Below are 15400 nucleotides of genomic sequence, written 5' to 3' on the forward strand. Positions count from 1 at the left end.
CTGCAAAGAGCCCTGCCCCCGGTAAGTGCATAAATTACCAAGAGCACCTTAGGAAAGCATTCCGTGTTTGAAGTGACCTTAATTGACACTACAGATCAACATAACTTGTATGCCACTACATAAAAACTACATATGTGTCTATGAAATTGCTATTTTATGAAGGCACCGGCAGAGATGTTGGAAGTATCTGGTTGATGTGGGATAAAAAACCACCCTTGCGTATAGAAATGGTCTGAAAAGCCGCGTTATCTCTCATCTTCGCTCCGGTTCACTTCCTCAAGATGGCGAAGCGAAGAGAGGGAATAAGAATCGCAGCGATAAAAAGCCTCGTCAGCCTCGTTCAACCGTGCCCTTCTTATAAAAAAAATATAGCTCATCTGTTTGAGATATCGCTGTGTGAGTGATGTTATGGTGTTTGTTGTGTCCCACCTATCGCTCCTGGCTCGTTTTCTGAAGACGCAAATTTCAGTCCAGCATCCCTTAAGTATATCAAATGCTGTCCGGCATACAATTGATTTTGTACAACCGGCTTCAGTTTTCGCGAGCAATTGTATGGACTTTATAGCAAATAGATAGAACTTGTCTATTTGCTACATATATGTTAGTGTCCCGCTATTAAAAGTATTCGGAAATCAGCTCTGCATTCTGGTGTCCCTCTTGTCTGTCCTAGTATCGCATCGTAGTTCACTTTAACACGTTTTGCCTGCTCACCAAAAGATGTGCCTTATTTTTAGTATGGATGATTTTTCTTTTTCAGTTCCTCCGGCATTCACACACCTTCCTGATGGAACTGTAAGAGCTTGCCCTTATTTTTAACTGTAATTGCTACATGTGCAAACATAGTGAGCAGTAAGGTCTTAAACCTGCTCCTTTGTTGTGATGACATACACATCTTTGATGTGCACATTGCTGGCTGTGGGGATAAGCCCTGTTTATCTCCTAAATGCCAAGCGTAATAAGAGTATAGACACTGTTCTTGTACCTCTGCTAAAATGGGTGCAAAACATACAAGAAGTGAATGTATATTTTTATATCTATTTTTGTTCTCTGCATAATGCAATGCTGCTAATTTTATTGTTTCCTTAAATATTGGATGCCAAAATTGTTTATTCGATTGACAAGTATATATTTAGTGAAATCACAGAATCAAATTTAAAATGAAGATAAAAGAACTTTATCTGTTTCCTGACAGTGACACTTGGGTAGTCCCTACATGCAAATGAAGGGAATGAAAGAACATGTATGCGTTCCCAAATTAGTATAGCCCTTTAATTGATGGCCAGAAATATGGAGAAAGCGTGCTCCTTTTCCTCTTTTATTGTAGCAATGTTTAACTACTGTACGTAATAATATAAATGTTGTGCTCACAATATATTTTATACTTTCTAGTTTCACCTGACCAAGGGGATAGTCATTTCCAGTGGCCAGGCTGCAAAAATATTTCGGGGGAAAAGCCAACAATTGTTGGTAAAGAAACAGCTCAAGCGATTTGGACGAACGCCGTACTTGCTACGAGGAGCGTAACTGGAACAACATGTCCCCAGAAGCGAGCAGCCGGAGAGCCAGCAAAGCCTCCTCTAACACCTGAGAAGATCGACGTTGTTCAGGGTGAGCTGGTTTAGGCCAATCCTCTGTGGGGAAATTGAAATCTCAATTTGGGTATATATTGTGTGTCTGTTTCATCTCGTTGTTCAATATTGTAGCCAAACGCCAAAGGCACTGATTATTTAAGGCGGTGGCATTGACTGTCGCATTTCCTGCTTTTGGCAGAACAAATTTTGTGCACATAAAAGCACACCTCGTCCTCGGTTGGATTGACTCATTTACGAGTCGTGGCATTTTACTTTTTGCCTATGAGGCTGCCCAGAGTAGGGTTAGTCCTCAAAACATATATATACTGCTAACAATTACACATTTCTTTCTAGCTGCAATTTCCTTCTGGGGAGACCAGAACAAACAGTCTGCAGCAGCAGCTGCAGTAGTCTGCGACATAGGGAACTTGCTAAGAGAGAAGTGCCAAGACGCAAGGCGTTCCGAAGAGAGGTTGAAGAAGAAGCTGTAGCGCCACAAGGCTATAAACCTTGAAATAAAATTACATTTCCATGCATTGTGTCCATACCATGCAGCTGTCACTGACGGTGGCGGATGAGCTGCCAACAATGGCTAAAACTAGCTGAACTGGCTTCTGGCCACATTTCCAGCTGCGACCAACTGCAGTTGGTCCTGGCTGGGACCAGCAGCAGTTGGTCCCAGCTGGGAATACCTGCAGTTGGTCCCAGCTGGGAATACCTGCAGTTGGTCCCAGCTGGTCCCAGCTGGGACCAGCAGAGCTGGTTTTTGTCAAAATTACCAGCTGGGCCCAGCTGCATTTCCAACTGGGTTGGGAATTTCACCATAAACCAGCTCAGCTGGGAAGCAGCTGGGAATATAGCTGGTCCCAACTGCCATATTTACTCCTGGGCATCGCGTGAAGAAAGGTGCTCACCCGTGATACCGCGTTGCGCAGGTGAAGTCCTGATAGGATACGGTAAAATGCGGTAGCGCTCCCATCTTGCAATCTTTTTGTCACAACAGCCGAACATTTTCGAGGTAGACCTCTCGCCATTTTCGCCATTGTGCTCTCCGCGGCGTTTTCTTTCGTCCGGTCTTTCCTGCGTGCCCTCCGATCGCTAAACTGCATCTTTCCGTCCTCGAAGTTCACCGCCGCCACCATAGTGTGTGTACAGTTAGGTCCAAAGAAGTGCAGCTGTAGTTTTGACATTTCCATAACGACGCCAACTTGGGCGATGGCGACCCTTCTCTACCGCGTCCGCCCGACTCCGGCGTCAGCATAGGCAGCGCCATCTGTCGACAGCGCGTACCACTATTCCGCACCCGCATGCCACGGCGGCCGGCTAGCTCTGATTGGCCAAAAGATAAATTTATTTATTAAAAGAAAAAAATATTGTAGGTGTTTAAATAAATGTTTATATATTTTAATGATACACTAAATGTTCATTTAGTTAAACACATTTGGTCACTAATTATATATTCTAATTAAAACATTATTTAGTTAATTAAAATTTTTATATTTTCATACATATAAAAATGTACCCAGTAATTAAACATTTCCCTATTTGCATAAATCTAAAAATTTAAGTGTTTTTAGTTTTCTTCATTAGCCAAGGTCAATACACCCCCAACTTGTCAAAATTGTTGCCCCGTGTGAACTGGGAACGGGAAAGGCATTTGAAGTCCGACTGGGAATCGCTCCAACCATTTGCTTTCCTAACTGGTCGCAGTTCCCTCCATTCCGAACTGGGAGTCAAACCAGTTGACTCCCAACTGGGAATGGTTCAAACCAGTTGGCCCCACAGCTGGTCCCGAGTGGGACTCCTATTGGTCCCAGTTGATTCCCAGTTGGGACCAGTTAGTCCCAGTTGAAACCAGTTGAGGTGCCAACTGGTACCAGTTAGAAATTTTCGCCTGGGAGATAAACTCTTTTCAAAGTACCGCTGAAGCCCCTCCTTCCCGGAGCGTGCCATCATAAACGCTGTTTCCGGAATCTCCGCTTTCGCGCATCTTCAGTGCCTATCGAAGTTATGCACGCGAGTCTTGCTATTTTTAAAAAGGAAAAAAAAAAAAAAGGCGTCATGATTGCTGCCAGTGCGGGGGAGTGGCAAGCCTGCAATTGCTCACGAGCGACACGCGCATGGCGGCCGAAAGATCCTTTTATGACGTAACGACTGGTCGGACGTTTTTCGCGTGTTCTCGCGTTTAGTTACATCTTCGGAGAAAACGAACCAAATCTTCAGAATTACGGGATCAAACAACGCAGAAATCAACCTCTATCTCATTTTTCGGAAGAAGCGTTTCACCTTCTCTTAAGATCAAGAGGAGAAAGCCACTCGAGCTTGTCTTGAGTTGGAAGAAATAAAAAGGAGAAAACAAACATTTGCGTAGCAATAAGGACTGTAAACTTTTGTAATCGTGTTGAATGGTGATCAATTTATAATGAAGATCCCTCAACCACATTATAGCGTTTTATATTCAACTTCAGGATGATCTAAAAGGCTTTTTCCCAATGGGGTTCTATGGGGAACTCGTGAACGTGAACCAAGTATCTCAGCTAAAACTCGTTCTCCTTAAGTGGGCCCCGCTTATGTTAGTTGTTGACAAAATGCGAGCCTGAATGATTGATCTACACTGCATATAATTTTATAAATGGTGGCATTAGTCGCGTGTATGCGGCACAGACGGAACCGGCAAACATTTTCCTCCTCGCTAGCGGTTTGACGCTGCATATATAATGAAACATCTCTCGTGGAAATAGAAATGGTCAGTGTCATTCGGCCAAAACATTCACACTTGGAAATGGTGTAGTCACATGGGACTTATTTTTTTCGCGTCCTTCAGATTGAAATTTCTCGCAGATACCCTCCTACTGACAAATGGTGTCATTATCCATGCCCTGTTTAATCTCGAAACTGGCCTTCAGTTTTTTACTTGATTAAACTGAACTGCAAATGCGCGTTTCCCCATTTGTTGCCTTCTTTTTTCTCGTCTCTGCATCGTAATTCATAATCATTTACTTTGCAGTTTAATCAAGTAATGAATAACCAACTGGACGAATTCCAGGCACTGGTATCCTTCAGTTTTAGTTGCACTCATCCAATGTGATGATATTTGAGGGCAGGTAAAGTAGCTTTGTGTTGGCGACTGTTTATTAACCCTCATCCTTCTAAACTTTGCAGGCCGAACTATCCGGAAATCCTCTTAAAGCAAGCGTGAGCGATCCTTCGCTGCCTGGGAAAGAGTGCCAGCCACCAGCCAGACCAACCTATGGCAGTGCCAGAACCTTGGGCTACGTTTTTCCCCAGATAAATGGGACCTACTAGTCGGATCAAATAGGGAATGGCCACAGCTCAGCCAACTACATGCAACATTTCCATTCCCGTCCCTACCTTTGTTCGCCGACACACCATGCCCATATATTTCACGTGTAATTCTCAAAACCTGTGGCGGCGATATACCGTGCAGTTGTTGGTTTTGTGGCATGCCTGCCTTTTTTCAGCACTACAGAGCAGGAGCGTTGTAACTAAACCGCGCTCTTTGATCGTACCCAGCTGTGTCTTTCATGATTTATGTAGATCTGTATCGAAGTAATCTTTTACCGTATGTTTAAAGGTGAAGTAAAACCTTTGAAGCACGTATTAATAGAGAAGGATCACTTTTATGTTTGATTCACGTGCATTTTTACAGTCGACGTTTTCGGTGTATTCAGTATCAAGTTATGGTGCGGGTGTTTGATCGTGATATTATTATTTTACTTTTTGAATTACACCGCCATATCAATGTAAACCCCTGAATTTCTCTACTTCATCAGCATGATGTGTTTATGTTTGCTTGTTCCTTAAGTTTCGTTGTGATTGAGCTTCTGTATTGGTATAGTATAAAAAAATGAACAAAACAATATTTGATCTTCACTCCTAACAGAACTTGCCCACGCAGCATCCGACTCCGAATGGCAGAGAACGGACTACGAGGACAAGGGGGCGGAGCTCTCCTTCCAAGGAGCCGAATTGCAGAGGCAACCATTGAAGATGGACCAGGAGGGGAGGACGGACGGCGGTGCGACTTCTGCCGCCAATCTTATGGTGCCCACGGAACTAACAACACCAAGTATGAGAAGAAGCACACGGGAAAACAGTCATACAGCCTCGTACCCTCTTAGCACACCCTCACAGATTCATGAACGGTCCCACACGGATAGAAAACCTTTTTGTAGGCTCGGTTTTTTAGAAGGTGGAAAACGTAAGGAGTCTGATGTGGTACACAAAGTTTTCTCCACGTGGAAACTTCATTAAGTTTTAATTAGCGGCATGCACCAAACCGAAAAAATATACCGCATACATAGTATTTGATATCAGAGAAATGTACCATGCCGAGTTGTTTATTTATATTACAAAATTGTATTTTTTCCTTCAGTTCCGGTTGATCGAGTAGCTTTCAGAAATGCTATAAATAATTTTCGACGCATGAAATAGCCCAAAATATGTTTGGCTGTTCCAAATGACTGAAGCTTTAGAACAGGGGTGGCCAAGCTGCGGCTCTTCGCGTGTTAAAGTGCGGCTCGCGGCTCCACCCCCCCCCCCCCCCCCCCCCCCATAAAAAGTGAAATGGACCGCGTTTTAAATCGAAAGACAGGTTGCAGTTTGGTAGCCTTGTGCTACTGCTACCTTACGTACAGTCGGACTGCTTTTGACTCGTATAGATTGAAAGGATTGAAAGTAGCTCGAGTTTCGTTTACTGCACTGGACAAAAGTTTGCCTGCCTCCCCCCCCCCCCCCCTCCCCCCTCCCCCCCTCCCCCCCTCCCCCCCTGCGGCTCTTGGAAGTTTGGGGGTTTTCGTTTGCGGCTCTTAGGCCGGGTCAGCCTGGCCACCCCTGCTTTAGAAGTTTAGCTCTAGGCTGGCAAATGTCCACATCACTGTCGATATAGAACCGCGTTTTTTGCTGTTTCAAATCACTCGTAAAATAATTACTGTGTACCTTAGCGATTTTTCAAGTTTCTAAGGTGCACAACGATTATTCCATGACAGGGATGGGCAGTATTTCAAATACAAGTATTTGAAACACGTATTTTGAATACTTTGTGTATTTTGCATTTGTATTTAATTACAAATTGGGTAGTGTATTTGAAGTGTGTATTTAAATATTAAAACGTGGGTATTTCAAATACAATTGTAATTAAATACAATTTTGTGGGCGAAAATACATCCCTCAAATGTATTGTCAGTGTCCAGAGCAGGAAGAAAACTACGTTCTGCGCCAAATGCAGTGTCACTCAATCAAGCACAAGCGTTTAGTGACTTTGTGATTACGGTGCTAGTCCAGGGCAAGAATAGTGACGAAATCGACGTTCACAGGCAGACTGGCTAAATAAGTGCCCGTGACAACGTGTGATGCTTTCCAGCCTGATTTCCATCCATATTTTTGCCTGGAACATTCTAAATGCGCGGGTCGTCCAGATTTTCGTAACTGGTGCGAGTTGCAGCAATAAAAAATTCTCTAGCTAGTGCTGGGCATCTTGGTCGTCTCTGCTCTTTGTTGGTCTATACCAAAATGTAATCGACAAAAAATTCTGCTTGAAGCTCTGTACATTTTTAACCTAGTACGTCCAAGCTTATTACATTTTTTGTGATTATATTTCTATTACGTTACTACAGACTCGCACACTAACTCCCGAGTGTGCGATGCAAAATTAAAATGAGATAACCAGAAACCCGTTGCAGGTGCCCTGAAGTCGCTGACGCAAATTTCGAGGAATGTATTTGAAAAAGTATTTGGAGGAGACCAAATACATTTGACTGTATTTGTATCTTGTTCTTAAATGCTTTTTTGGAAATGTAATTAGAATTGTAATTAAATAAATTTTTAACGAAGTATTTTGTATTTGTATTTCGATACATATTTGCATGTATTTTGCCCATCCCTGTTGCACGAGCTTATTGAATGCTATTTTGTGTAACCTAATAATCTGTGGGTGTGTGAATGACCCTTCCAGCGTCACTTTAAACACAGTCGCGATCATTATGAATGTCAACACGCTATCACCCGGCGCTTCGTACTGGCAGCGGTAAGCAGCCGCAGTGTTGTAGCCGTTACCGTAAACAAGTAAAGAACTACGTTACTTGCGAAATAAAGGAACGCGATACTGTCGCCGACAGAACGTAACGCACGTTACTTTTGCGTTACTTTTTATTTATAAATTGACGGTAACAGCACTTTTGTTTTCTTTTGGCGACAGCGTGTTTCGACTTTAACATGACAGGCGCTGGTTGGGGTTTTTCTAAAGCGGAAATTTTTTCGTGGGGAAAGGATTGGAAAAATTTAGAAAATTTGTAGATGTAGAAAACTAATGAATACGTCACTACGTTACTGAAAGAAAAAAGGCGCTACCGGTAACCACGTTACTTGTAACACGTTACCGCCAACACGGTGCAGCAGCAGCCGCGGCGGCTTGACTTTCCTTCCGCACTTGGTTAGGAGAACGCACAAGCCACCACAGCTGCCGCAGCATGGGGCTGCCAGAGTGGAATCTTAAAAGATTGCCTATAGACCTTTACAAGCATTACGATTGAACCTTTTTAACATCTCAAATGAATGAATACCTGCTCTAGGCTGCACCGGCATGATGTAGGTATTCTGGACCATGTTCATCTAGGTACTCAAAATTCCCATGTTCAGAACAACAAAAACAGCGCCGACATTTCTTGCTTTGTCCTGTTATCCCAACAGACCTGATCGAAGCATACTCAGGCGACAAAGTGGATACCTTCGACCAGGACAGCCGCAGGGGTGACACCTCTCCCCCCACCAACCCACAAAAGCAGCAGACGCACCGAAACCGGGACAAGCACCGGTGCCGCTTCTGTCCTTACTCATGTCCTTCTGCAGCGGGTATCGCCATCCACGAGAGGACTCACACTGGAGAGAGGCCCTTCAGTTGCGATGTTTGCGAGAAAACGTTCGCGCGTAAGGCTAACTTGATGGCTCACGTTAGAACTCACACCGGAGAGAAGCCGTTCAAGTGCAACACGTGCAGCAGGGCCTTTGCTCAGAGACCCAACTTGGCGGTTCATGAGAAGATTCACACCGGAGAGAAGCCGTTCAAGTGCAACACGTGCTGCAGAGCGTTCACTCAGAAAACCGATTTGGCGAATCATGAGAGGACTCACACGGGAGAGAAGCCGTTCAAGTGCAACACGTGTAGCAGGGCGTTTAATCAGAAACGCAACTTGGTGGTTCATGAGAAGATTCACACCGGAGAGAAGCCGTACAGGTGCAACACGTGCAGCAGGGCGTTCACTCAGAAAACTCGCTTGGCGAATCATAAGAGGACTCACACCGGAGAGGAGCCGTTCAAGTGCGAGACCTGCAGTAGAGCGTTCGCGGCTCATAACAATTTACACGCTCATCGGAAGATACATCGCAAGTTATCGAAACAGCAGCGTGCATTGTAGTTGTGGAAGGAATTTAAACGGAATACTCTAGCACCGACGTCTGTTCATTTGGCTTGGCGATAGACCTGCAGCGGTTCTACTTGCGAGCAGTGTGTGTTTTGCATAGTTCAAAATGTTTCAGCCTGTTATTTATTTTGCAAACACAGATAAAAAATGTGAATTTCCCTTAGACGAAGCGACCAGAGGTCTTTTTAGAGCGCAGCTCTTAGGTGCCCGTTTCCGGCTTGAGCGGCGTCGGCGTCGCCGTCGGCGTAACCGCGCGGTGCATTATGGGTAAATTTCCCCGCTAAATCTGGCGGGAAAATTTCCCCGCTAAATCTAGCGGAAAAATTTCACCGCTAAATTTAACGGAAAATTTTCCCCGCTAAATCTAGCGGAAAAATTTCCCTGCTAAATCTAGCGGAACAATTTCCCCGCTAAATTCAGCGGAAAAATTTCCCGCTAGATCTAGCGGAAAATTTGCCCCGCTAAATCTAGCGGAAACAATTTCCCCGCTAAAAGTAGCGGAAAAATTTCCCCGCTAAATCTAGCGGAAAAAATTTCCCCGCTAAATCTAGCGGAAAAAATTTACCCGCTAAATCTAGCGGAACAAATTTCCCCGCTGTTTAGCGAAAAAATTTCCCCGCTAAATCCAGCGGGAAAATTTCCCCGCTAAATCTAGCGGAAAACATTTCCCCGCTGAATCTAGCGGAAAATTTTCAACGCTACATCTAGCGGTGAAATTTTGGTCACGTGACCTCGGGGGGGGGGGGGGGGTCACGTGACCCCCCCCCCTTTCGAGAACACGTGGCCCTCAGTACCCTTCCCTCCTCCTCCTCAAAAGCTGCCCTCCAATTCGGCATTACAGGGAGTTGTAAACGGCTTTCACTTTTTTGTACACGAAAAAAAGAAAATATATGAAGCCTTATCTTTTTTTATTCATTTAGAGTCATTAATCACGTGATGCACCTGAAGTTTCTGTGTTGAATGTAAGGTCACTTATGTACAGTGCTAATCACACTTGTCTATAACGCGCGAGCGAGCGGCTTTCTCCGGGGAGCGCTGGGCTGGTGGCATTCGCGGAAACTAAGCTAGTCACGTGGCGCAACATGGAACGGCCCGCTCGAGGGGTGTCCTGCCCACTCTATCAGCTTGATAAGCGGTAAAAATAAAGTGCTTTATGATATATTTTTGTTTTTTGAAGACGACATCGTTGATACACCATCATGCTTTAGTCTGTTTATTGTTCGAGCAATGATGTTTGTAAAAAGCGTGCGAGCAGCCTTCCGCGTTCGCCGCCAGCTGATAGAGTGGGCAAAACACCCCTCGAGCGGGCCGTTCCATGTTGCGCCACGTGACTAGCTTAGTTTCCGCGAATGCCACCAGTCTAGCGCTCTCCGGAGAAAGCTGCACGCCCGCGCGTTATAGACAAGTGTGATTAGCACTGTACCTTACAAGTCGGCCTACTCATGACGATAAATATATGAACTTATAAAATAACTAAGGTCTTTCAATAGCAGCAATGTTAAGAAAGTCATTTCTTTGGGCGTTATTAGTTTGTAAGATTTGTTGCTTATGCTTATTATTTTGAAAACTGGTTTTATTGACTGTGCTCTTTTTATTTTCTCTTTTTTTCGCAAATTATTTAGTAATTTTTTGCACGACCATGAGGGCTCAGCAATAAACTTTGGTTGAATAAAACGCTGGTTTGAACAAAGAAGTAACCGCGTGTCGAAAATTGTTTTCTCCATTTGAAGGGATACACTCATTGGAAGTATTTATAGGTACTCCCAAGAAAATGGGGTATAATGCATTAAATTACAGTATACCCCTTCTTGGGAATGCTGCCAAAAGGCTCTCCGATTTAACTCTTTTAGAAACTCGGCGAACCAGTGCACGCTGTTGGGCACGCGCAGAGTGGAGGTTGCGAGCCGATTTCTCGATTATTTCATGAGTTTGTTCTGAAAGCCCTTAAAACCCAGTTTCAAGCGCACTTAAAGCAGGCATATTAAAGGTGTGTCACGAAGCGGTCCGCACACGAATAAATTGATAAAAAATTACAAGGACAATATAACTAGGGTTATCTGGTGGAGAAATTTTAGGACCGAGTTTAGTGTAATTAATAGTAAAAGATTCAACGCTCTTATGGGTGACAAAAAGGATAGATCTATTCATGATAAGTCGAAGCCGCGGTGTAGGGAACACAAATCAATAAGGACAACAGTAGTCTAACGACACATTCTGATCGTGATTAAGCGTGCAAACTGGGCTTAGCGACAGTTACTAAAAAAAAGAAATTGGAACACTGATAAGGACGTATCGACCCTAATTGTAAACGTTCGTGACGACCGCAACCGCAGAAAATAGTTCCTCCTTCAAATTAGCCCCGAAGAAAAAAAGAACATCGTATTTTTTCGATATCCTGGACTTTAGACCAGGACCGGGGGTAGGCGTCCCGGAAGGTCGCCCAGGGAGCCATCAAAAGGGTTGCGCCGCTGCGCCCCCATTTGGAAGTTTTTTTTAGCTTACTAATTTATTTAAACACGGCGGTTCTTTTCAGAAAAAAAAATACTCGTTTTGGAACACTACTCACATGTTTACTGACTACGTGATGTCATAGATAGGGGCGTATAAAAAGGTGAATGGGATGGGACGCCGTCCGATGCCTGCTGTTCATATAGGATCGGAGGAATAGCACCTTGCACCACACACCCACTTTCGCAAGAACAGAAGTTGCACAAAAATGGGGCGACTAGCAGAAAATCCACTCGGCGGCACACACAGAGGGGTCACCGTGACAAGCGCTCCGACCAGCTCCGGAAGACTGCTTTCGTGTACCGGCTGAGGCTCATACTGGAGAATTCCTGAATCGCCCTTACCATTTGAACCTGTCCCTTTTCACCCCGTTCCCGAAACACCTTTACGTTAGCGCCCGTCCCGTTTAAACCCATTGGTATAAAGCCCCGCACATCTCACCCTCTCCGCGTAAAGTCTCCATCGTTCTAACCCTGGTTTGCTCACATTTTCTCCTTAAAAATAGGTGCCGAAATTTTGTTAATGCAATTAAAGCAAAGGTGCCGGCGAGCTATTTAGTTATGTTGTGAACTAATTTTTATTGTCAACGTATTCTTAAAATATACATAACTTTCAGACAAGCTCCAACGAAAGATATTTCTACTTGAACCACTTGAAGTGTTTCTGTCAAGATGGTCCCCAAAATGTGGGACTACGAAACGCGACAAGGTTACCGCGAACACGATGGTGACGATTTTTTAAATGTTACTGCGAAATGGTGTTAGAAGGTGCCAAATTGTATACCGCTTAGGTTAGCGGCCCAGATGAGCACTTTCAAAGACACTTATAATATTGATGGCAGTCATTTGATTCTTCGAGACACACTGCAAAAAACTACAATCGCTTGTTTGCGCTAACAGTGTCGCTCTCAAGCACTTTGAGTAAACAAAAATTAGCGTTGCCTTAGGTTTTATAATCGCGACGCTATTTTTAGGTTACCCAAAACGCTTACGCACGTTATTCTAAAACTTCCTTATAGTGAACGGGATATTTTGAAGAGTGGGAAATCAGACAAGTTGACAAGGCATATGATTCCGACTTCATTTTCTTACGAGTTCAAACACAAAACCCTCGCGATCGCAGGAAAAATTCATAAACTACAAAATGCTATCGCCTTTGTTGAGGACGTCGAGCAGGACAATCGCACCATCAGAAAGGCGACACTCCGATTTTGATAGTTCGCGGCTGTCCCCTGGCCCGCACGGCACCACTATTTGCAAGCTGCTGCGAAGGTACCCTTGTCAAGGTTGATTAACGTGCAAGCTTGGGCTACAATTGATATGCAGACATAATTAAAAACAAAATAGCGCAAACACGATGGGCAAAGTAAAAGATAACCGACAGGACGCAGTGCTGTATCCTGATCTTTGAATACTTTGTTCTCGTATTTGCGTTGTTTTATTTTTAATTATGTCTTGTGAAGGCCTCATCGCGTTTGATCAGATCGATAAAGCTATTAATGTTCGAGTGAGCTCTCCCTGACACAGCTTTTATCTTACGGTGCCGTGTCTCCAAGGTTGTTTCGGGAGAGGAGAAGTGAGGTGCGAGCAAGGAAGACAGACATTGGACACTTAAACCTAACCCACTGTTAACGAACAATACAAGCGAACCGACCCAATTGATAACGAATGATGGCCGAAGCGGGAAGGTTGTTTCGGGTAGGGCGCCTCCATGTGCGCATGAAGGCTCCCTAGTTTCGGGATATGACGAAATCGTCGAAATGGGAAAGGATGAAACGAGAAAGTCGTTTTGCGCCGAGTCGAAACGGGAAGGTTGAATTGGGAATGGGAATCGAAACGGGAACCACCCATCTGCTTACGCGATACAGTGCTACTTCCAAATAAAAAATAAATAAATAAAAAAGCTCGTTTATTTTTTCTGTTTATCAGCGGACGGCTAACCCTAAAAGAACAAAGAAGCCCCCCCCCCCCCCCTCTGACTCACCCACTAAGTCCTCCCACGTTGCAACCTAAGAACGAAGGGCGAGGGTAAGAGGGGCCGGGGAGGAGGAAGCAGATGGAACGCTAAAGAGAGGAGGAGGTTTTCCCCTCTCTTCTCCAGCGTTCCGTCTGCTCCCTCCTCCCCGGCCCGTGTTACCCTCGCCCTCGTTTACATGAAAGCGACTTCAGCGCATCGACTCGACTCGTCCTTCGAACGAAGCCGACGCGGCAACGTTTACATGAATGCGCACCAAGCCCTACATGAAGGTGGCGCCACGCCGTGTCAAAGCTCGAAGTCATGCACTTCCGGAATTAAGCGCGAAACAGATGCACGACGAAACCGTCCGATCGGACGTCCGAGCAGGCAATACGACGGTCGAAGGCGAGGGTTTTCAACGCTCTCCGATGCTACGAAAACCCTCGTACCCCAAGGTCCTTCGGCAGTCCGCACGTCGGATCGGAAGGTTTCGTCATACATATGTTTCGCGCTTTAGCCGCACCACGTTTTCCGGTGCATCGCACGTGGAGGTCTTTCGACGCATTCAGTGAACGCAAAGGTCGTGCCCGCTGTCTTCGGTGTTGTGGAAGAAGTTACGAGACGGAAGAAACATCCAAACCGAAGCGTTTAGGGCTCCAGGCCGGGCCGCCGGGTCACTCTGGACCAGAGGCGACGTGTGTGCGCACGCTTTGAGGAAGCCTCCGCGCTTCGCCGCGCCAGACCTCGCCGATCGCGACCGGACCAACCGGACCCCGAGTCCGACAGGCTCCTGCATAGCTAGGAACGGCACCGAGGTAGGAGCTGCTCGTTCTGCGCTACCATCCAGTGCTCTACAGTGCTCGGAGCTCTCGGTGTCGTTCGTGCTTGCGCCGAAGCCTTTGGGACCCGTTCGGACGCGCAAGTCGTACTTCGCAAGGCTTGGACTGGGGCCACCCTCACGGAGCAGCTCCGCCATATTCCGCTTACTTATGATGGCAATAAAGGCTCGCGTTTTTTCTCGGGAAAAAATTGCGGGCGACCATACGGGACCGCTCTCCGCGCCGTCGACGAGGTTGGCCGCCGCTATGTTCTCAGCTGTTCACTCACACCCTCAGCGAGCGCCTTCCCATAATCCTCCCCGCTCCAAAATGCGATGCGACCTCCGTTTACATGGGCTGAATAAATGCACACTCGCCATCTCGATCCACCTCTGTCTAGCGTCTTGAATGCGACGCGCTTTCTTTGCACATTATGCCGTTTACATGACCGCATTGAATGCGACAACTGGATTTAATGCGACTAAGTCGCATTCATGTAAACGCGGCTCCTGAGAGCTGCGAGAATGGCTTTTTATTGTTCGGTAGTTAAAAAGAGGATATTGGAGAGGGGTGTGGGCTTCCAAAGCCATCGCAAAGTGGGCCCTTTGTCCCATTCGTACCAGATAAAAAAAGAAAAAACAAACAAACAAACGAACGTTTTAATATAAGTTTAGAAAGAGTTATATACATAAAGACACCCTATTGAAAATTCCATCAAGATACGCAATTTGGGACACTGACTGCCAGTCAGCACCCTTGGTGGAACGTGATGGACCATCAGACGTCATCTGATGGTCCATCAGATGACGTCTGACTGCCACTGCCAAGGGAATTTCATCAAGGGCAGCATTTATATAAGAGTAAAGCTATACGCACTTATAAATATCGCTAAATGCCTCCATAAAACAAAATGTTCCAGAAAAAAAAAGCAAGACCACCGCGGATCCAACCCGCGACCACTTGCGTACAAATCGGACACCTTAACCCTTATGCTATGCCACCGCTTTGAAAACTCGATTTGACCATTCGTTTTATACGAGATGCTTCGGCTGTAAATGCAGTTAAGCCTTCAGCATGTTATGAAAAGCACTCGTAACTTCCTACAGAA

At 45.3% G+C, this 15400-nt stretch overlaps 1 protein-coding gene and 1 long non-coding RNA gene across 2 annotated transcripts; both read left to right on the top strand.

Annotated features, from left to right (window-relative positions):
* Window positions 1-1450, top strand: LOC115308568. Its single transcript, XR_005715513.1, has 3 exons — window positions 1-21; window positions 758-792; window positions 1390-1450. It is a non-coding gene; the product is annotated as an uncharacterized LOC115308568 (long non-coding RNA).
* A 3512-nt stretch (window positions 1451-4962) lies between these two features.
* LOC120840319 (zinc finger protein 239-like) lies at window positions 4963-9004 on the top strand. Its single transcript, XM_040210789.1, has 3 exons — window positions 4963-4981; window positions 5491-5661; window positions 8280-9004. The coding sequence occupies exons 1-3, from the start codon at window positions 4963-4965 to the stop codon at window positions 9002-9004; spliced, it is 915 nt and encodes a 304-aa protein (XP_040066723.1).
* Window positions 9005-15400: the final 6396 nt, after the last annotated feature.

This window comes from Ixodes scapularis, unplaced genomic scaffold (genome assembly GCF_016920785.2).
Source record: "Ixodes scapularis isolate PalLabHiFi unplaced genomic scaffold, ASM1692078v2 PGA_scaffold13__105_contigs__length_92229423, whole genome shotgun sequence".
Classification (NCBI taxonomy): Eukaryota; Metazoa; Arthropoda; class Arachnida; order Ixodida; family Ixodidae; genus Ixodes; species Ixodes scapularis.